Raw genomic sequence first — 23,469 nt, forward strand, 5'->3', positions numbered from 1 at the left:
TACTATACAATTTATCCCCCCCATTTTCTTCATTACCCACCCTAACTCATCCAAGTCTGCTACTTTTGGACATGTAGTGTGTGGACACCTGCTCGTCGACCATCTCATTCCAAATTCATGGGCATTAATATGGAGTTGGTCCCCCCTTTTGTTGCTACAACAGCCTCCATTCTTCTGGGAAGGCTTTCTACTAGATGTTGGAACGTTGATGCGGGGACTTAGTTCCATTTAGCCACAAGGGCATTTGTGAGGTCTGCATTGATGTTGGGCGATTAGGCCTGGCTCGCAGCCGGCGTTCCAATTTATTCCAAAGGTGTTCGATGGGGTTGAGGTCCGGCTCTGTGCAGGCCAGTCAAGTTCTTCCACACCGATCTCAACAAACCATTTCTGTATGGACCTTGCTTTGTGCACGGGGGTACTGTCATGCTGAAACAGGAAAGGGCCTTCTGCAATCTGTTGCCACAAAGTTGAAAGCACAGAATTGTCTTGGATGTCATTGTATACTGTAGCGTTAAGATTTCCCTTCACTGGAACTAAGTGGCCAAGCCCGAATCATGAAAAACAGCCCCAGACCATTATTCCTCCTCTACCAAACTTTACAGTTGGCACCTATGCATTGGGGCAGGTAGCGTTATCCTGGCACCCGCCAAACCCAGATTAGTCTTTACACCACTCCAGCCAATGCTTGGCAATGCGCATGGTGATCTTAGGGTTGTGTGTGGCTGCTTGGCCATGGAAACCCATTTCATGAAGCTCCCGACAAACAGTTCTTGTGCTGACGTTGCTTCCAGAGGCAGTTTAGAACTCGGTAGTGAGTGTTGCAACCGAGTACATAATTTTTGGACGCACTCAGCGGTCCAATTCTGTGAGCTTGTGTGGCCTACCACTTCCGGGCTGAAGTGGAAACGTCTCCTAGATGTTTCCACTTCACAATAACAGCGCTTACAGTTGACCGGGCCAGCTCCAGCAGGGCAGACATTTGACGAACTGACTTGTTGGAAAGGTGGCATCCTATGACGGTGCGATGTTGAAAGTCACTGAGCTCTTCAGTAAGGCCATTCTACTGTCAATGTTTGTCTATGGAGATCGCATGGCTGTGTGTCGAGTTTATAAACCTCTCAGCAACGGGTGTGGCTGAAATAGCCAAATCCACTAATTTGAACGGGCGTCCACATGCTTTTGTTTGTATATAAAGTGTAAACTATTGGAACCAAGAAAAATAACTGATATTGGCAGGAGGGAACATAACTAACTAAATTACAGAAAACTAAAATATATGCTTAATCCAGTATAAACTAATGTATAGAATTTATTATAGAAGAGACAAAGTTCACAAATTCTACAGCACAACGGTAGAGTCATGTCTTAAGTGTAAAACTAACAATGACTCAATAACCCATGTCTTCTGGGAATGTTATGGAGTCAAAGTTATGGGTGGAGTCAAAGTTATGGGTGGAGTCAAAGTTATGGGTGGAGTCAAAGTTATGGGTGGAGTCAAAGTTATGGGTGGAGTCAAAGTTATGGGTGGAGTCAAAGTTGGCTGTCAGAGGTATTACAATATAAAATGTACTTTTAATCTCTGCCTGCGTATTTCAAGACATGGAATATGAGGGTGCTGTGAGATACCCGATGGGTTGAATGATACTTTTCTCGTCAATCTTGAAAAAAAATCATACTGGAAATCAACCAATCCTCCATCGTTAACACACTGGAAAGGTAAAATGCTTTATCTCAACGTTGAACGTCTGGGCGACGGAGAGCAACAAAATGGTGGTGTTTGAGGCCATGTGGCGGAGAGTGATGCAGGTGCTGGAGATGGGGGGTGTGAGCATGTGGGTCTAGTCAGGGGTTGATGCTTGTGTGATGTTTGTGTGTATTGTTTAGAAAAATAAAATACACTGAACAAAAATATAAACCCAACAATTTCAAAGATTTTACTGACTTAGTTCATATAAGGAAATCAGTCAATTAAATAAAATGTATTAGGCCCTAGTCTATAGATGACATGACTGGAAATACAGATAAAAAGGGTAGGGGCGTGGATCAGAAAACCACTCAGTGTCTGGTGTGATCACCATTTGCCTCATGCAACGCGACATCTCCTTCACATAGAGTTGTTGATTGTGGCCTGTGGAATGTTGTCCCACTCCTCTTCAATGGCTGTGCGAAGTTCCTGGATATTGGTTGGAACTGGAACACATTGATCCAGAGCATCCCAAACATTCTCAATGGATGACATGTCTGGTGAATATGCAGGCCATGGACGAACTGGGACATTTTCAGCTTTCTGTTAGTGAGCATTTCCCCTTGCTACATGGGGCTGTGCATTATAATGAGGTGATGGCAGTGGATGAATGGCACGACAATGGGCCTCAGGATCTCTGTGCGTTCTAACTGCCATCGATAAAATGCAATTGTGTTTGTTGTCCGTAGCGTATGCCTGCCCATACCATAACCCCACCACCACCATGGGGCACTCTGTTCACAATGTTGACATCAGCAAACCGCTCGCCCACACATCTGCCATCTTCCCGGTACAGTTGAAACCAGGATTCATCCACGAAGAGCACACTTTTCCAGCATGCCAGTGAAGGTGAGTATTTGCAAACTGTAGTTGCCAACTGTGTTACGACGCAGAACTGCAATCAGCTCAAGACCCTGGTCAGCACGACGAGCAGATTAACTTCCCCCGAGATGGTTTCTTAAAGTTTGTGTGAAAATTCTTTGGTTATGCAAAACCACAGTTTCATCAGCTGTCCGGCTGGCTAGTCTCAGACGATACTCCAGTTGAAAGGCTGGATGTGGAGGCCCTGGGCTGGTGTGGTTACACATGCTCTGCAGTTGTGAGGCTTGCTGGACGTACTGCCAAATTATATAAAATTACATTGGAGGCGGCGTATGGAAGAGAAATGAACATGCAACAGCTCTGGTGGACATTCCTGCAGTCAGCATGCCAATTACTCGCTCCCTCAACTTCTGACATCTGTGGCATTGTGTGACAACTGCACATTTATAGTGGCCTGTTGTCCCCAGCACAAGGTGCACCTGCTGTTTAATCAGCTTCTTGATATCCACACCTGTCAGGTGAATGGATTATCTTGGTAATGGGGAAATGCTCACGAACAGTGATGTCAACAAATTTGTGCACCACATTTGAGAGAAATAAGCTTTTTGTGCATATGCAAAGTTTCTGGGATCTTTCATTTCAGCACATGAAATATAGGACCAACACTTTACATGTTGTGTTCATATTTTTGTTGAGGATAAAATCTTATACACTAGGAACACCTTTTTGTAACACCAAGGAAACGCTTTACAATGAAATTGTCCCTTGGTTCACTGTGTGAAATCAGGTAGGCACATTTTTCATATTTTAGACTTTTAATGTCACACGCACAAGTACAGTGAAATGCCTTTCTTGCAACAATGCAGTCATCAATAACTATGTAATACTAAAAATACAGTACAACAAAAACACAAGATATAAAAATAGCACGATAAAGTAAGTAAGCATACTAAACTCCCTTTCAAAGATAATTAGTAAAAATCCAAATAACTTCACAGATCTTCATTTGTAAAGGGTTTAAACACTGTTTCCCATGCTTAATTAATTAACATGCACCTGTGGAACGGTCATTAAGACACTAACAGCTTACAGATGGTAGGCAATTAAGGTCACAGTTATGAAAACTTAGGACACTGAAGAGGCCTTTCAACGGACTCTGAAAAACACCCAAATAAAGATGCCCAGGGTCCCTGCTCGTCTGCGTGAATGTGCCTTAGGCATGCTGCAAGGGGGCATGAGGACTGCAGATGTGGCCAGGGCAATAAATTGCAATGTCCATACTGTGAGACGCCGTAGACAGGACGGACAGCTGATCGTCCTCGCAGTGGCAGACCACGTGTAACACCTGCACAGGATCGGTACATCCAAACATCACACCTGCGGGTCAGGGACAGGATGGCAACAACAACTGCCCGAGTTACACCAGGAATGCACAATCCCTCCATCAGTGCTCAGACTGTCCGCAATAGGCTGAGAGAAGCTGGACTGAGGGCTTGTAGGCCTACTCTATATTCTAACTATTCATCCCCCCCAAAGTCAATAGTTTGTAGAGCCACCTTTTGCAGCAATTACAGCTGCAAGTCTCTTGGGGTATGTCTCTGTAAGTTTGGCACATCATGGCAGAACTGCTCCAGCTCCTTCAAGTTGGATGGGTTCCACTGGTGTACAGCAATATTTAAGTCATACCACAGATTCTCAATTGGATTGAGGTCTGGGCTTTGACTAGGCCATTCCAAGACATTTAAATGTTTCCCCTAACCACTCAAGTGTTGAAGTCAGAAGTTTACATACACCTTAGCCAAATACATTTAAACTCAGGTTTTCACAATTCCTGACATTTAATCCTAGTAAAAATTCCCCGTCTTAGGTCAGTTAGGATCACCACTTTATTTTGGCTTCTTCCTTGCTGAGTGGCCTTTCAAGTTATGTCGATATAGGACTAGTTCTACTGTGGATATAGATACTTTTGTACCGGTTTCCTCCAGCATCTTCACAAGGTCCTTTGCTGTTGTTCTGGGATTGATTTGCACTTTTCGCACAAAAGTACATTAATCTCTAGGAGACAGAACGCGTCTTCTTCCTGAGCGGTATGACGACTGCGTGGTCCCATGGTGTTTATACATGCGTACTATTGTTTGTACAGATGAACGTTGTACCTTCAGGCATTTGGAAATTGCTCCCAAGGATTAGCCAGACTTGTGGAGGTCTACAATTGTTTTTCTGAGGTCTTGGCTGATTTCTTTGGATTTTCCCATGATGTCAAGCAAAGATGCACTGAGTTTGAAGGTAGGCCTTGAAATACATCCACAGGTACACCTCCAATTGACTCAAATTATGTCAATTAGCCTATCAGAAGCTTCTAAAGCCATGACATAATTTTCTGGAATTTTTCAAGCCGTTTAAAGGCAGTCAACTTAGTGTATGTAAACTTCTGACCCACTGGAATTGTGATACAATTGTGTGTGGGACACTTCAAGCTCTCGACCCGCTCCACTGCAGCACCGTCGATGTGGATGGGGGCGTGCTAGCCGCTCCGTTTCCTGTAGTCCACGATCAGCTCCTTGGTCTTACTGACGTTGAGAGCTTGTTGTTCCGAACCCACATTGTCCAGTCACGGACCACCTCCCTGTAGGCTGTCTCATCGTCGCCGGTAATCAGGCCTACCACCGTCGTGTCACCACCAAACTTGGTGTTGTGTGCGGATGAACAGGGAGTACAGGTAGGGGACAAAGCGCTCACACCCCTGTGGGGCCCCAGCTTTGAGGGTCATCATGGCGGAGGGGATGTTGCCTACCTACACCACCTGAGGTCAGCCTGTCAGGAAGTCCAGGATCCAGTTTTAGAGGGAGGTGTTCAGTCCCAGGGTTCTAAGCTTGGTGACAAGCTTGGAGGGCACAATGGTGTTGAACGCTGAGCTGTCAATGAACAGTATTATCACATAGATATTCCTCTTATCTTGGTGGGTGAGGGCAGTGTGGAGTGACATAGGTATTGCGTTGTCTTTGGGGGTGGAGGCCCACTTTTTCTTATCCTGCTTATACAGAATGTATTTCTTTGTTTTTAATTTTCTTATTTTGAGTGGCAGCCTGTGTTTTATAAATGTGTAAATGTATAATGATCAACAGATTAATATTGCACTGAACATGTTGAAACATGATTACCTGCCAAAGCTAATCTCCATTTTCTGTTCATGCGTTCACACCCATTCACTGTGGTGAAGCACCTCAACTCTCCAATAACACAAAACGACAACTTTTTGACAGCCAATGGTAGCGAAGAGGATTCAACAGGGTTGCTTTTAATAGTGACAACGTTGAGTTTTGGATTGTTCCTAATAAATCATTCCTGATCAGGGTTGTTTTCATTACAGACCAAACGGAAGAAACCGGACTGAAACGGTAGGACTACCTGGACTCATAAAACATTAAAATAATTGCAAAGTCTTTTCTGTTGCGTGCCCTAATGAACATGACCCAGTCATTGCGATTGTACTGATTGCGATTTCATCAATGTATTTTCCCCTCTGTTGGTGTAATAACCGGCATAGGCTTCAATTATGTTAACAAACCACCTTCTCTCCTCTCCTTCAGGGCCCATTGTAAAACAGCAGCAATCATACAAGTTATGACCCAATGATCTTTATTAAAAGAACCATGAACACTGCATGAAGAAATGCTAGAAAAACAAAAACAATTAAATAGATGATCCTTAAGAGTGTCTATTACAAAGCGTATAACCCAGGGCTCAGACTCCTCCTTTCTAGAAAACTTCTAAATGTAGGGACACAAGGGTCTAGTGTTGACCAGAGCCCTATGGGCCCGGTCAAATGTAGTGCACTACATAGGGACTAAAGGTACCATTAGGGGATGAAATACCCTGTATAGCAGTTCCAGATCTGGGACTAGACTATTTGTATAGTATTTAGGGGCAATTGACCTACTCCCAAGTAGTGCACTGTGTGGGGAATGCACTTGGGATGCAGACAATGCGACCTGATGTCTGGTAAGGGGCTATTTCTACCTCCAGTGTCTTGGTTGTTATTCCAGAAGGAGGTAGTCAGGTGTCAGAGGGGATGGAGTCAGAGAGGATCATGGGAGATCCTAGCTGTAGTTCCTGCTGTAGCGATTCCAGGTCAGCCGGAGTCATGCGGTGCACCTCCAGCCAATCAGAGAGCAGGGAGGCAGAGAGGGGGCCTGAGTCATTGTAACTGATGGAGGAGAAAAGAGAGGGAGGGTTTGATAAACGTTCCCCTGCTGGTGCTAATTATCTTTTTCACTGACAGCACACCAACTCCAAATGTATGTATGGTATAACATTTGCATCTACAGTGGTGTCTGGGGTATACTTGTTTAAACTGTGTTTAACATAAGCAAATTAATTATGTTTTCATAGCGTACTGATACACAAATGTGTTAGACTTTTTAGGTTACCTGTAAATACACAGTAAAATCTATACCATTTTACACTATAGTGCCGACCCGACTGTACTATGCTGGCTGATCATTTATTTTCAGTCTTTCGCAGCACTGTTCCAGGAATGATGGTGTAAAGCTTGACTCACCTGTCTCTGAGGTCTGCGTGCTGGAGGTCAGTGAGGGACTGGTTGAAGAGGTCATCCAGGTCAAAGCCAACTCCGTATCCTGCCCCACTGCCCTTAGGGGTGACAGAGAACACCGGAGGCAGCACATCTTCCACCTGAGAGTGGCAACGAGACGTTAAAACCTGAAATCACCAACATCTGTGTTGTTGATGTAAAGAATATTTGTTGGTCTGTGGTGTGTACTGAGGAGCAACCAGATGCTACACTTGACACTTGTGAAATTGCTTATTCCAGTTACTGATAAGCATGCACTGTAAAAACTTAAATCCTGTGTATTGATGAGGAATTGAACACTTCTATGGTTGAAAGGGATGAGGCAGAAGGAATGGAAAATCAGTCTGGCTGCACAACAGATTGGCAAACGTACTGTAAATTGAGAAATCATGAACTGAATAAAAAGAAGAAACTACACTATAAAACAAAGAAATTACAAAGAATGATAGTAAAAATCTTTGGAGCACCTTAAATGAAATTTGAAAGAAAAAAGAGGCAAAGGCTCCATCATTCAGTGAATCAGATGGCTCACTGATATTGCCAATTATTATTATTCTTTTTTAAATTCCATTGGCAAGATTAGCAAACAAATATGACATGCCAGCAACAAACGCTGACACTAAACATCCAAGTATAACTGATCAAATTATGAAAGACAAGCCTCGTAATTTTGAATTCCGTAAAGTGAGTGTGGAAAAAGTAAAACAATTGTCTATCAACAATGACAAGCCACCGGAGTCTGATAACTTGAATAGAACATTACTAAGGATAATAGCTGGCAATATTGCCACATCTTCAATCTAAGCCTACTTGAAAGTGTGTTCCCTCAGGCCTGGTGAGAAGCAAAAGTAATTATGCTACCCAAGAATAGTAAAACCCCCTTTTACTGGCAAAAAATAGCCAACCAATCAGCCTGTTACCAAACCTTAGTAAACCTTTGCAAAAATGTGTGTTTGACCAGATACAATGCTATTTTACTGTAAACAAATTGACAAGACTTTCAGCATGCTTATAGGGAAGGACATTCAACAAGCACGGCACTTACACAAATGACTGAAAATTGGCTCAGAGTAATGTATGATAAAAAGATTGTGGGAGCTGTTTTGTTAGACTTCAGTGCAGCTTTTGACATTAACCATCATAGTCTGCTGATGGAAAAACTTGTTTTATGGTTTTACACCCCCTGCTATATTGTGGATAAAGAGTTACTTATCTAACAGAACACAGAGGGTGTTCTTTAATAGAAGCCTCTCCAACATAATCCAGGTAGATTCAGGAATTCACCAGGGCAGCTGTCTAGGCCCCTTACTTTTTTCAATCTTTACTAATGACATGCCATTGGCCTTGAGTAAAGCCAGTGTGTCTATGTATGCGGATGACAACACTATACACACCAGCTACGACAGCGAGTGAAATCACTGCAACACAAGAGCTGCATTTAGTTTCAGAATGGGTGGCAAGGAATAAGTTAGTCCTAAATATTCCTAAAAAAAAACTAAAAGCATTGTATTTGGGACAAATCATTCACTAAACCCTAAACCTCAACTAAATCTTGTAATAAATAATGTGGGAATTGAACAAGTTGAGGTCACTAAACTGCTTGGAGTAACCCTGGATTGTAAACTGTCATGGTCAAAACATGTTGATACAACAGTAGCTAAGAAGTCTCCACAATAAAGCTCTGCCTTTTTAACACTATCAACAAGGCAGGTCCTACAGGCTAGTTTTGTCACACCTGGACTACTGTTCAGTTGTGTGGAAAGGTGCCACAAAGATGTACCTCGGAAAATTATAATTGGCTCAGAACAGGGCAGCACGGCTGGCCCCTTAAATGTACATAGAGCTAACATAATGGAAATCTTTTGCGGCTCAAAGTGGAGGAGAGATTCATTTCATCACTTTTTGTAAGAAGAAATGTTGACATGCTGAATGCACCGAGTTGTCTGTTTAAACTACAAGCACACAGCTCAGACACCCATGTCCACCCCACAAGACATGCCACCAAAGTTCTCTTCACAATCCCCATGTCAAGAACTGACTATAGGAGGCGCGCAGTACTACATAGAGCCATGGCTACATGGAACTCTATTCCACATCAGGTAACTGATGCAGCAGTAGAATCAGATTTAAAAAACACAATACCTTATGGAACAGTAGGAACTGTGACGAGACACAGGCACACATAAGACACACTCATACACATGGATGTTGTATTTTAAATGTGATAGAGGAGTACTGGCTTGAGGGAAAACAATTCAAAAACAATGTATTGGGTAAAGTGTTATGAAATGTAATGTCATGTAATATTTTCAACTGTATATAACTGTCTTAATGTTGTTGGACCCCAGGAAGAATAGCTGATAATGGGGATCCTTAATAAATACAGATAAAATACAAATACACCATAGAGTTAGAAAAGCTAGAGGTTAGTACCTCCTATCTTTGCCATTGATCACTTCTGTGGCAGCGCCATGGAGAGCTATTGGGATTATGAAGTAGTCAATGTTGTTCTCCTCATGGATGGACTCACCATCCATGAGATCAAAATTATACTTTTTTCCCCCCCCTATGTTTTCTAGCTATACAGCGTTTACAATTCCATTGTTTACAAAGTGAGGTAAAAACAGTTTATAATTTGGGGTTTTGATAGGGTTTGACAATTTAACTCATAAAGCATTAAAAAGGTATTTACTTTGTATTGTTAATACCTTTAACCCATGCCAACTCCCACCCAGTGGACTGTCACTGTTTTGTCCCAAATCTACCCTCTAGCATTTCTAAATTAGTGGTTTACTTTTATAAACCCCCAAACAAATGTTGGATTACCAGACAAAATATGGCCAATATTCTGACGAGAATAAAAAAATATAAAAAATACATAACTACAATACTGCTAAGAAAATATATAACAGGGGGAGGGTGGTCTAGGAGAGGGTGAGATTAGGAGGAAAGGAAGGTCAGAGACCACTCAGACCCACCTGTGACTTTGAGAGCTGCAGTGTGACCGTGTGGATGTCAGGGGCCACAGCGTGCCCCGGCTGTCCGGTGTCTGTGAACCCTAAGCTGGGCTGAGGAAGGGACGGGGCCCCTAAGGCCCCGCAGAGAGGGCTCTGCGTGTGGGACCCGGGCTTCTCTCTCAGTGCCGAGCACAGCTTCTCCATGGGTCCGGCCCCACTAGTGACTGAGTTAGGGTGAGAGTTGATGTTGTTCTGACCACTCCCTGTTCTTATGTTGCCATTGGTTTCGCTCGATGGTAGTGCTGGGGCTTTCGTCAAGAAAGTCCCCACGGGGTGCGGCTGAGGCTGAGGGAAGCTTGTCTGGCAGGCTTGGGGTGATCTGTTAAGGGGTAGCTGCTGTTGCTGGGAAGTCCCGGCCCCTACCTGCTGCACAGCCCAATTCCCCAGACAGTTGAAGATCCTTGGCCCTTCATACTCACCCTGCGTCGGTTTTAGCGTGTCGTTTTTAGCTAAGCCACAGGAGGCTCCATCCACCATGTCCATCCCTCTACTCACAGCCACACGCCCCATCTCCTCTCCCTTTGTCTGGCCCAGAGAGAAAGGCAGTGAGCCCTGGGTATTTAGTGGCTGGAACATCCCTGACAGATTGGGCTCTATTTGGGGTACCGTCTGTTTGTGAGTCTGAATCTCCCCTGCTTCCTTATCCGATTTCGTGTGGTTTACAGCCATTGCCGCCTGGGTGTTTTTGCTCGAATTCCCGCTGAGGTGGGAACTCACTTTGCAGCCCTTAGTTTTGGCTGTGTCAACATCGGGGTTCTGTGATTTGTCTGCACGGCTGTCCATCATCCTCTTCCAGCGTTCCAATAGGCTTTTGTCATTGTCGCTCAGGAGAACCCCACCCAATGAGTCCCCTTCTCTTCTCTCCTTCTCTTTCATCTTCCTCTCCCGCTCCTTAGCTCGCTCCTGCCTCCTCCGCCTCTTCTCCTCCCTTTCTCTTTGGCGCTCCTGGGCTGTGACGGGCCTCCGTAGCTCCGGAAGAGAGAGGGAGGAGGTTAGGGAGCATGTCAGACCTGTTCCACCTGTATCCATACTCAGTAATGTTGGACCTCCATCTGAAGAGAGAACACAATAAATATTCTCGTTAAAGGGTAGTGCAGACAATATATATATTTCTTCCTTACATTGAAAGTAGTCAATGGATAAGGAGAGACTGGTTTGGTTTCTAACCAAAACCCAATATAAAAGTCAATGTTCACCAGTTTCCATTTTTAAAATACCCATACTGAACTACTCCTTTAAAAAGTAACACAGTAAGACGCAAGCACGTCAGCCCTTTTTAAAAAGAGGACTTGAAAGTGTAGACTTGTACAATTTACCTCTGGCTTTGTGTCTGAGAGCCGACTTCCGCAAGGCCTCCTTGAGCGCTGCTTTGGTGTCCTCCGAAATGGCCCCATCTTTCCTGGTCCCTTCCCCTGCCCCCGCTGTTCCCCTCGCCCCCTTGGACAATGACTGAGTGAGGGACTGCGAAAGCGACTGAGCTTGGGCCTGGGAGAGCATGAGAGAAGGCACAGAGTTGGGCAGAGGGGCCATGGTGTTGTGTGCTAAAGTGGAGGACACGGAAGACGCAGCCTGGCCCTGAGACATTGGCTGACTCTGGGTGACTTGGGTCAGAGGTCCCCCCTGGCTGGTGGGTACTAGCTCCTCCACCTTCGAGCTTTCTCTCAGAGCTTCAGATGGTGAGGTGCCCTGGGAAGAGACTGGCGTGATCAGGTCTATGATCTCAGGCTGCCCACTGTCCGAGTTGGCGCTGGGCATGTCCACGTCCTGGCAACTCTCTGCCTGGGTCAGGGGAGGCAACGTGTGGGTCAGACATTGGGATGGGGTCACCTCTAAAAGGGGCGGGGCATGTTTACTAAAGGACGGCAGCTGATTGGCGAAAGTTTGGCTCCCTCCTGTCGTTATATGATGCTGATTGGCTTGACTCTTTGACACTGGTTGCGGCTGCATCGGCGATACCTGTGTCGGTCGTGACATGGAAGACAATGAGTTATTGGTCAGGTTGACGGTGGAGGTTTGACCAGACCGTTGGTCACCACCACCCTGCCTCTGTAAGGGCCTGAACTGGATCCTCTGCCGGTTGTTCTGCTTCCGCCGGTGGAAGTCCTGGATCTCCACCAGGATGGCCTCTTTGATCTGCTCCCGGCTCATGGGCGTCTTGTCGAACTCAAAGTCGAAGGCGGGCACGCAGATGGGCTCATCGTCCTGGTCATGGTACTTGGACAGGTAGGGGTGCTCCAGTGCCTGGCTCACATCAATCCGCTCGCGAGGATCGAAGCGCAGCATGGTGGCCAGCAGGTCCAGGGCAGCAGGCTCGGCCTGCGGGTACAACTTGGCCAAGGGCACGGGTGCGTGCGACGGCAGGCTCCGCACATACGAGCGCACCCGATCAGCCCCGATGGCCCCGATCACGCCCTCTGGTGGTGTGCCCAACACGGACAGAATAAGCTGTAGCTGGTGGACATAGTGCTTCCCGGGAAACAGCTGCTTGCGGCCCAGCATCTCGGCAAAGATGCAGCCCACGGACCACAGGTCGATGGCCAGGCTGTAGTGGTGCAGCGAGAGCATTAGTTCAGGGGCGCGGTACCAGCGCGTGGCCACATACTCAGTCATGAAGGAGTGTGACTCCTCGGGGTGTGAGCTAAGGCCCCGGGCCATGCCAAAGTCCCCGATCTTCAGCTCGCAGTTCTCGTTGACCAGCAGGTTGGAGGGCTTTAGGTCACGGTGGATGACATTGGCCGAGTGCACGTACTTGAGACCGCGGAGGAGCTGGTACAGGAAGTAGCGTGTGTGCTCTGGAGTCAGCGGCTGCCGGGAGTGGATGATCTGGTGGAGATCACTCTCCATCAAATCCAGAACCACATACCTGGAAGAGGAGAGACGAGGACAAAACAGAAAAGATGGAGAAATTACGCTTTGTTGTATCTAGTCATGTTTTTTTTCTTGATTTTACAACAACAACAAAAAAGTACTTTCTAATAAGGGGCATCCAGAAATATAATGAAGAATAACAGTTACTTACACAGACTTGAAGTGAGGGAGGCTAGGCTGGAGGATGTCTTTGATGGCGATAATGTTGTCATGTTTGAAATGCTTGAGAATCTTCAGCTCTCGTAATGTACGCTTAGCGTTTTGCACCACCTCGAAGGCATTGGGAATCTTCTTAATTGCCACTTGTTGACCTGTAGATAAATTACCCAGATGAAAAAAAATACTGAACAAAAATAAAACGCAACATGCAACAATTTCAAAGATTTTGTTACTGAGAAGGAAATTGGTAAATTTAAATACATTAATTAGGCCCTAATCTATGGATTTAACATGACTGGGCAGGGGCATAGCCATGGGGGGAGGGCATAGACACATAGCCCTGGGAGGGCATAGACACACCCACTTGGGAGCCAGGTCCACCCACTGCAAAGCCACGCCCAGCCAATCAGAATGAGTTTTTCCACACAAAATGACTTACATCACAGACAAAATACCCCCCCCCCCCAAACGAGAGCCATGACTCTAGTTAGATCCCTGTATGGATATCTTCCTTAAAAGGGTTCTAGGGTAAATAAGGGATAATCAATGAGGGGCTAATGAACAACGTGGGAAATGTGTTCCATGACGTGCTAGCGGAGTGGAACTAACCTTCCACGGAGTTGCATTATTTTCCAGAGAGCGCAGAGCCCCGAGTTGATTATCCCTATTATATTGGCCATGTACCACAACCCTGATGTGCCTTATTGCAATTATAAAATGGTTACCAATCAGTGTCTTATAAACACCTGTTTCCAGTTGCAGGTGGAACTCTGGGTTCCACCTGCAACTTGAAACAGGCGTTTATAAGACACAGGTGCCTTCCAAATCAAGGAACCAATCGCCAAGTTAAGGTTGGTTGAATATTGTTTTACCGTATTGTCAATTAACCATCAACTAGCTATGCAGCTGGAAGTTTGAGTCTGATTGGCTATAGAAGCCCATATGGCATCTGTTAATGCTGATACATCCTGACAAAATATACCCTATGACTGGCCTGAATGGGCCTTTATGGACTTTGTAAACTGTCGAGAGTAGACCATTTAACTGACCCAAATGGTTGCCAAATCAGGCAAAGGCTAGATGCAGTTATTTTAGAATGAAACTTGCATTCGAAAACACTGCACTTTGAGTGGATATTCAAATGCAGTTTAGGCTCAAGACTCGACCAAAGTTCTGTACTCCCTTGTAAATAATAACACAATTATTAATTGCATTGCGATGTAGGAATGGTCATTTTCTTGTCCCTAAAAACAATCAATAGGGGAGTTTTTCAAGCTGGGCCCTGGGAGCCTGGGGAAAGGACAGCAGGCTACACCTGTCATCTGATTACTGCTTTTCATGACAGGACAATTCACTGCAGTAGTAGGCCTACATACTATCTTATAAAGATTTAGCAAAATATCTTAAATAAATACATCCTCTGTAGGACAATGCAAAGACAATGTATGAAATAAATTGCTGGGAAAAGTTTGGGAGGAGAGAGAGAGAGCGAGCGAGCGATGGTGTGATCACATTGGCTGGTGATGTTGAATTGATACATTGTTTACACTAACGCATTGCAAACGCACAGGACAGGCAGAGATAAGCACAGTGAACAAACAATAAGATCCAAATGAGTTCACAACCATTCGAAAAATGAAAAATCACTTAGCATGCAATGATTAACTTTGACATGCTGATGTGCCCGGCTCAGTGTTGTTGTTACATTCAAATACACGTTTCTATAGTATGCTTCATTACATGTTCATTTGAGTATTATTTACATTTGCCACTATGACAATAAACTCACCATGAAGGCACTGAATGGTCTGTAAACACATTATACAGCGAGCAGTAGAATGTGTTAAATGCTGTGATCAGTTAGTTGATTGACAGGTGAATAACAATAAAACACTCAACTTATGTTTGCCATCGATTTATAGTTAATTGTTAGAATTATCGTACACAGGCCCTTAAAGGGACATTTACATTTTTAAACTTCATCTCCAGCACCACTTCAACACATGTGAAAATGGCACGTTTCTATGTTTTGTAGTAAAAATTATAGTGGAAGATAAGTGTTTCAGATGACATCATCCAGAAACACTTGACATATACATTTTTACACACACACACATATACAGTGGGGCAAAAAAAGCATTTAGTCAGCCACCAATTGTGCAAGTTCTCCCACTTAAAAATATGAGGCCTGTAATTTTCATCATAGGTACGCTGTAATTTTCATCATAGGTACACTTCAACTATGACAGACAAAATGAGAAAAAAAAATCCAGAAAAATCACATTATTATTTTGGATGGTTAATTTCAATCAAGAAACATTTTTTAAAAAATTAAAATTGGGCTGGCAATATTTTAAGGTAGGCCTATAAGAAAAGTGGATGGGCCCAAGCAACCAGAAGCCAATGGGAGGAGAGGATCCAAGGTCCATAACAGGGATGGAGCAAGCAAGGATATGACAACTAGTATTGTTTTCAGTCACAACCAAAAACTTCAATGCAAGCCTCTCACCATTGTCCCGCCTCCTGGCGGAGGACACGACGCCATAGGCCCCTGTGCCGATGGTCTCTATGACGTCATACTCCTCACCAACCTCAAAATTCACATCCAGGGAGTGGGCTTTGAGCAAAGCCAAGTTCTTGGCTGCTGTGCTGGTGTCTGCCGTACTGCCTGTTTCGTTGCTTGGTTCCAAGTGCAACCTCCCTACTTCATCATGATGGTTCTTGTGGTTGTTGTCCCTGCCATTGTTGACAGCCATTGAACTCTGTGTTGCCATAGCCCCAGATTCAGCAGTATCACCTTTTCTCCCCTCCTTGGATGACATGATCCTTGAGGGAAGAGGAAACGGAAGGGACATGATTAACCAGTCAAAAGCTTACATCTATTTTTGAATTAGGCTATGCAGCTGAGCTCCAACTAATTTCTTTACATTGAAAGCAGTTGAGTCAAAGCTCATTTGATTAAAATCTCATTCCTCCGGCAGGTAGGCTATCAGTGTCCAGATATAGTGCCTTTGGAAAGTATTCAGACCCCTTTACTTTTTCCACTTTGTTACATTACAGCCTTATTCTAAAATGGATTAAATCACCTTCAATTTACACACAATACCCCATAATGACATCACAATACCCCATAATGACAAAGCAAAAACTTTTTTTTAGAAATGTTTGTTAATTTTTAAATATGTTTTATTAAAATGCAATGTAAATAGCACATTTACATAAGTATTCAGATCCTGTACTCAGTACTTTGTTGAAGCACCTCTGACAGCGATTACAGCCTTGAGTATTCTTGGGTATGACATTAAAATCTTGGCACACCTATATTTGGGGAGTTTCTCTTATTCTTCTCTGCAGATCCTCTCAAGCTCTGTCAGGTTGGATGGGGAGCGTTGCAGCACGGCTATTTTCAGGTCTCTCCAGAGATGTTCGATTGGGTACAAGTCCGGGCCACTCAAGGACATTCAGAGACTTGTCCTGAAGCCACACCTGCGTTGTCTTGGCTGTGTGCTTAGGGTCATTGTCCTGTTGGAAGGTGAACCTTCACCCCAGTCTGAGTTCCTGAGCCCTCTGGAGCAGGTTTTCATCAAAGATATCTCTGTACTTTGCTCAGTTCATCTTTGCCTCGATCCTGACTGGTCTCCCAGTCCCTGCCGCTGAAAAACATCCCCACAGCACGATGCTGCCATCACCATGCTTTACCGTAGGGATGGTGCCAGGTTTCCTCCATAAGTCTTGGTTTCATCAGACCAGAGACCATGTTTCTTATGGTCTGAGAGTCTTCAAGTGCCTTGCCAAATCATGTACAATCAATTAAATTTACCACAGGTGGACTCCAATCAAGTTGTAGAAACATCTCAAGGATCATCAATTGAAACAGGATGCAGCTGAGCTCAATTTCAACTTGCATAGCAAAGGGTCTGAATACTTATTTAAATAAGGTATTTCTGTTTTTAATTTGTAATAAATTTGCAAAAAATGTATAGAAGTCTGTTTTTGCTTTGTCATTATGGGGTATTGTGTGTATATTGCTGAGAAAATATAAATATTTAATCCATTTTAGAGTAAGGCTTTAACTTAACAAAATGTGGAAAAAGTCAAGGGGTCTGAATACTTTCCAAAAGCCCGTAAGCTTAAAGAAACAATATACTTTATTTAACCTCCAACCCATGTTGCAGTCATTGCAGTTGTATGGCATTGAGATGTAAATGTTCTATGTCTATATAATACCTGTGCTAGGAAAAGGCCTAGAGCTATCCTACTCAATAGCCCTATTCATAGGAGGTTGGTGGCACCTTAATTGGGGTGGACGGGCTCGTGGTAATGGCTGGAGTGGAATAGTATCAAACACAAACACATGGTTTTAATGTGTTTGATGCCATTCCATTCGTTCTGTTCCCGGCCATTATTATGAGCCGTTCTCCTCTCAGCAGCCTCCTGTGGTGTGCTATAGCCTAAAGCACATATTGAGAACTGCCTCATGAAAAAGAATGAGGCCTATGTTATATGAAATATTCACAATATCTCTAACATTTGAATTTGCATTATCATATCAAAATTAGCAGATCTTTATTATGTTATAAATAAATCATTGGCTGATTAGTCAAATATCACACAATCAGCTCTGAGATAGTATAGTCTAGTGGATTGCATTTTGGGGTAATCCAATAAATCATCTCATCACGAGATCAACTGCTACAATAGGACTCTGATACCCACGTAATCCCTTTTATGCACGGACAATGAGGAACAGTGTACCCTCTTCCATGGGCGTATCGGTATTAGCCTACCTGCGTCTTCAGAAAAGATAGCTAGCCCCACAACAATGGCCAACCAAACGGCTGCTTCCATGAGTTGAGCTGAAGCCTTTATCAAATATGCCTGCCAAATGCCAATCCTGTTTTTAATGTTCAACTGAAAATAAACTACAATAGCAGTACGCTACATTGCATGGCAATTTGTTGTTATCGCGACTGTAAATATACTTCCTTGTAGTCTTCCGTTTTCTTCTTCTTCTTTGGGATTTGGTTAGCGGATCTCATCCAAGTTTTAGGTGCATACACCGCCACCTACTGTACTGGAGTGTCAGGCCAGTCATGGTGTGAGGCCAGTCATGAAATGCGGTCCAAACACTTAAAAGACACACCTTTACCCCCTCAGCCCTCAAATTAAGTGGACACTTCTGATGACGTGTCATGACGCCTGACAAGTATACACTTGCAGGGCAAGGGGTGAGGGAGGAAGGAATGATTGTTATTGGACCACCGTGTTCATCCCGCGCAATTATGAGTGCATGTCTACTTATATTAAATATATCATTATTAATATACGCCTACTATATGATAGCTAGCAAATTAATTTGCTAACTAATGTTAGCCTGCCTTGCTGGAGCCTCTGAAGGAAAATGTTTTATTTCTACAATTTCCAAAAGATAGCCAAACAAAAACATATTTACTTTTTACGAGATGCGTTTGTGCAGTCATGTGCGTTTGTAGCACAATTTCTAACTTATTTGCATTCGTTTTTACTTCCACTTGTTTGCTGACTTCTCCATTGATGTTGTTTTTAAGTTTTCCCTGACTTTTCTTAGCGGATGTACACCCTGGGGCGGCAGGGTAGCCTAGTGGTTAGAGCGTTGGACTAGTAACTGGAAGGTTGCAAGTTCAAACCCCCGAGCTGACAAGGTACAAATCTTTCGTTCTGCCCCTGAACAGGCAGTTAACCCACTGTTCCTAGGCCGTCATTGAAAATAAGAATTTGTTCTTAACTGACTTGCCTGGTTAAATAAAGGTTAAATAAAGATTTAAATAATAATGGGGAGTTTCAGGTCTTGGAGTGAACATAATTGTACACTCGCAAAGCTGACAAAAAACGTGGGCTGAGGGGCTTATGTTGTAAACTTCCCTTGCTTGGCTAATCATTTGAACCACCCTCCAAGATGGCGACAAGGATTCCCCCAAGGGCATAAGGCGAGGGTGTGTCTTTTAAGGGTTTGGACCGCAGCCATGGCCTACATACATAAAAGTATCTTCATTAGTCCTGTTCCTCTAAGAAAGTGAAATGTAGCCCTTGACACAACCACCTAAACTCATTAAAAACTCACTACCCCATTCCACTACTTTGACCCTATCTGCTCCTGCACCATGCCAATGGCCCGGAAGGACAGGACACCATTACTCAACACCTCCTGTAACTCTTCTGAAAACAAATCTTGTATATCCAAATACATCTCTGCAGCTGCCATCACAACATCTATTTTCTGTGATTTTACATTCCATTTCTGCGGTGCAGTTGATAAGCATTGTTATGAATGCTAAGAAGATAGACTTATTGAAGCATAAATCACTCGTTGGCCTATCCCTCTGTGCAAGCACAAATCTACTACTCACTGGAATCCTCTCAGGATCGCTCACCCTTGACCCATCCTACTCTACTCTCTTCACTGCCTCAGCATACGACACCCTCTGCACTACTCTGATTCTTGCCATTCAACCTGCCTCTCTCGCACCAAACACTTCCGATCCCCAGGAACATGGGCACCCCTACAGTTAACACACACAACTTTATCCACTGAAAACACAATACTTTGTCTCATGCCCTCCTGCACACTTCCCACATCTTGGAATCTCCTTCCTACACACTGCTGCAACATGACCATAAACGTGGCACCTGAAACACTGCAGTGGAGTCGGCACAAAAGCTCTCTAACAGGATAACTGATACATCCTAACATGTCTGGAGAGTGAATTCATTACACTTAGTAATCCCTCTTCCATACAACCTTTTCATGCGGATGAATTACCTGACGCATGAAAAAAGTAGACTGATCTAATGGAAACATGAAATGCTGGTACATTTTTTATAAATGCCGACGGACAATTTGTTCAGTTCGACATGGTGGGATGTTTTTGTGTTGGTAAAATTAATTATGCAAGAAATGGCAGTGGAAACGCATTTATGCTTAAATATTTCTATATGATAACCATCGTATTGAAGTAAACTTGGAGTTACACGATGAGATGTTGTATGGTCCTCCCACTACGACTCGGGAAAGCATGAACTTTATTAGGATACAGACTAAATAAATGATGATGAACTTCACAGGCTGGTGAATGTGCAAGGTGATGAGCACGATGCTCCATTCCAATAAATATTGAGGGTCTTATTCTGGTGACGTGATGATCGATGCCTGGCTGCCGTTTGACAAATACAAATAATCTCATAATAGGTAACCTACCCGCACTGTATTTGAGAGCTATTGGCTAGAGCACATGTACCAAAACCAGAGCACATTTGCTATAAAACACAACAGTGTTTGTGACAGTAGAGCTGAAAATGCGATGGAAATTTTACTTGTATTTTTAATTCGGTACATGGGAATTGAACCAGCAAAAGTTATTTTTATGTGCACTGCGTCATAACGCACAGCTGTCACGTTCGTCGTATGAATCGGACCAAGGCGCAGCATGCGTACATTCTTTATTATATTAAACACTGAACAAACTGAACAAAATAACACAACGCCACATGCCGCTATACAAATGAGTGCTGACAGGCAACTACACATAGACAAGAACCCACAAACACCAAAGGGAAATGGCTACCTAAATATGATCCCCAATCAGAGACAACAATAAACAGCTGCCTCTGATTGGGAACCATATCAGGCCACCATAAACAAACAAATACCTAGACCTACAAAACCCTACACATACAAAACCCATAGACAATACAAAAACTAGCATATCCACCCTAGTCACACCCTGACCTAACCAAAATATAAAGAAAACAGATATATCTCAGGTCAGGGCGTGACAACAGCCTTTTATCTTTGGACACGGGCATCCAGGTCCTGCTGGAAGGAGATGCTGCCCTCCTAAAGCACGGGGCTGATGACAACAATCAGGCCTCATCTCCCTGCACAACACAGCCTCGTACAGAGTGAGTCACTACAACAATCAGGCCTCATCTCCCTGCACAACACAGCCTCATACAGAGTGAGTCACTACAACAATCAGGCCTCATCTCCCTGCACAACACAGCCTCGTACAGAGTGAGTCACTACAACAATCAGGCCTCATCTCCTGCACAACACAGCCTCATACAGAGTGAGTCACTACAACAATCAGGCCTCATCTCCCTGCACAACACAGCCTCGTACAGAGTGAGTCACTACAACAATCAGGCCTCATCTCCCTGCACAACACAGCCTCGTACAGAGTGAGTCACTACAACAATCAGGCCTCATCTCCCTGCACAACACAGCCTCATACAGTGAGTCACTACAACAATCAGGCCTCATCTCCCTGCACAACACAGCCTCATACAGAGTGAGTCACTACAACAATCAGGCCTCATCTCCCTGCACAACACAGCCTCATACAGAGTCACTACAACGACAACAGTCAGGCCTCATCTCCCTGCACAACACAGCCTCGTACAGAGTGAGTCACTACAACGACAACAATCAGGCCTCATCTCCCTACACAACACAGCCTCATACAGAGTGAGTCACTACAACAATCAGGCCTCATCTCCCTGCACAACACAGCCTCATACAGAGTCACTACAACGACAACAATCAGGCCTCATCTCCCTGCACAACACAGCCTCATAGAGTGATTCACAACAACGATTACATCAGGACTCATCTCCCTACACAACACAGCCTCATACAGATTGATTCACAACAACGATTACATCAGGACTCATCTCCCTGCACAACACAGCCTCATACAGAGTGATTCACAACAACGATTACATCAGGACTCATCTCCCTGCACAACACAGCCTCATACAGAGTGATTCACAACAACGATTACATCAGGACTCATCTCCCTGCACAACACAGCCTCATACAGAGTGATTCACAACAACGATTACATCAGGACTCATCTCCCTGCGCAACACAGCCTCATACAGAGTGATTCACAACAACGATTACATCAGGCCTCAGAAGACGTTTTACATGCTGTATGGTTTGCCATAAAGTTTTTTCATAGACCAAATGCATACAAAACATATATGCTGTGACATTGTGGCCTATGTAACAGCTTGGATGTCAGCAGGCTTTAGAAGACATTGTATGCATTGTTTTTAGTTTACAAAACCTTCCAGAAAACCATCCATCACAAAAAATGGCATCACCCATACTGTGATGAAAGAGAGCTAGTGGAAAGTCTTCATATGTATTAGCGTGGATGTCATCACTTATGTCCTCGGGTCTCTCTCGCTCCTCTGTCACTCCTCTCCTGTCTCTTCTTTCCTCTGTCACGTCTGTCCTATACAGCACACGCATATTGTGGACCTCCTGATCAAGTTCAATTCCCGTCTGAATGCCACTGACAAGTAAAGCCTTCAACCCTCTACACAAAGCAGTTCATTAGGTAAACATAGTGAATGTGTTATCTCTCTAGTTGCAAAAGTGTTTGACTTACAATGACGTAGTTTCGTCACAATAATTCCCATCTAATATATTTTGACACACATGGCTAGGGAAACCCCTTATCACCCAGTACCTCTCCCACTGACCATATCCTCCTCCTTACTCAGGCTGATGGGATCTCTGCCCTGTTGATGCAAACGATGCCCCCAGGTGCAGAGAGGAGGGATCACCAGCTCAGCTCATCAGTGTCCAATCTCTGGAGGGGACAACAGACATTGCTTAATCTGCGCTTGATTCGGCCCATGGGCCACACAGCAAAACGGACTAATTCATAAATACTTTAGCTATTGTATTTGAACCTTTTGTGTGTATTTCATAAAGCTTGCAGGTTTTTACAATATTATTTATTTGTAACTATCAGACAAATCTGTAATCGTTTCCTGTAATTATGTCCCTCATGGCTACAATCTTAAAGGACAGTGGACCAGCAGCCATCAGTATGTAGCCTGACACCACTGGAGGTGTTGATGGTATTTGTGTAGAACAAGAAAGAAAACAAGTAGTTAGTTAACAGGAACAAGTAGCTCCGACAGCTCCATCCCAACATACTCTGTGGACTCCCATCCCACTCCTGCTGTATGTCCTGCTCGCCCTTCAAGAGGTCCCGCTGAAGCTCACTAGTCTTGTCCTGCGTCAACCCAGGGTGCTGGCGGAGGGAAAATAGACAAAGCAATGTGCTTATCATATTTTTTTCAGGGTTTGGGGGAGCACTGGGTAAGCCATCCTCACATAAAACATAATAGCCCTGGCCTATTTCTGTGTTTTTCACAATGTACATAATGTTGTGAGTGTCTTATAGAATCCTGGTGAAGATGAGAAACCA

At 44.1% G+C, this 23,469-nt stretch overlaps 1 protein-coding gene across 4 annotated transcripts; it reads right to left on the bottom strand.

The window, feature by feature from the left end:
• Window positions 1–5,836: 5,836 nt before the first annotated feature.
• Window positions 5,837–23,227, bottom strand: mapk7 (mitogen-activated protein kinase 7). Of its 4 annotated transcripts, XM_035749360.1 has the most exons (8): window positions 23,196–23,227; window positions 22,750–22,842; window positions 15,714–16,030; window positions 13,197–13,356; window positions 11,494–13,040; window positions 10,139–11,229; window positions 7,128–7,261; window positions 5,837–6,773 (listed from the first exon to the last, which is right to left on the bottom strand). In XM_035749360.1, exons 3-8 carry the CDS (start codon window positions 16,024–16,026, stop codon window positions 6,623–6,625), a joined length of 3,396 nt encoding a protein of 1,131 aa, XP_035605253.1. In that variant the 5' UTR covers window positions 16,027–16,030; window positions 22,750–22,842; window positions 23,196–23,227; the 3' UTR covers window positions 5,837–6,622. The 4 variants fall into 4 exon arrangements, with proteins under 4 accessions (XP_035605253.1, XP_035605251.1, XP_035605250.1 ...); XM_035749358.1 differs by lacking the exon at window positions 23,196–23,227 and having other exon boundaries at window positions 22,733–22,844; XM_035749357.2 differs by lacking the exons at window positions 22,750–22,842; window positions 23,196–23,227 and adding an exon at window positions 17,992–18,224.
• Between the last annotated feature and the right edge of the window lie 242 nt (window positions 23,228–23,469).

Source organism: Oncorhynchus keta, chromosome 34, assembly GCF_023373465.1.
Source record: "Oncorhynchus keta strain PuntledgeMale-10-30-2019 chromosome 34, Oket_V2, whole genome shotgun sequence".
Lineage (NCBI taxonomy): Eukaryota > Metazoa > Chordata > Actinopteri > Salmoniformes > Salmonidae > Oncorhynchus > Oncorhynchus keta.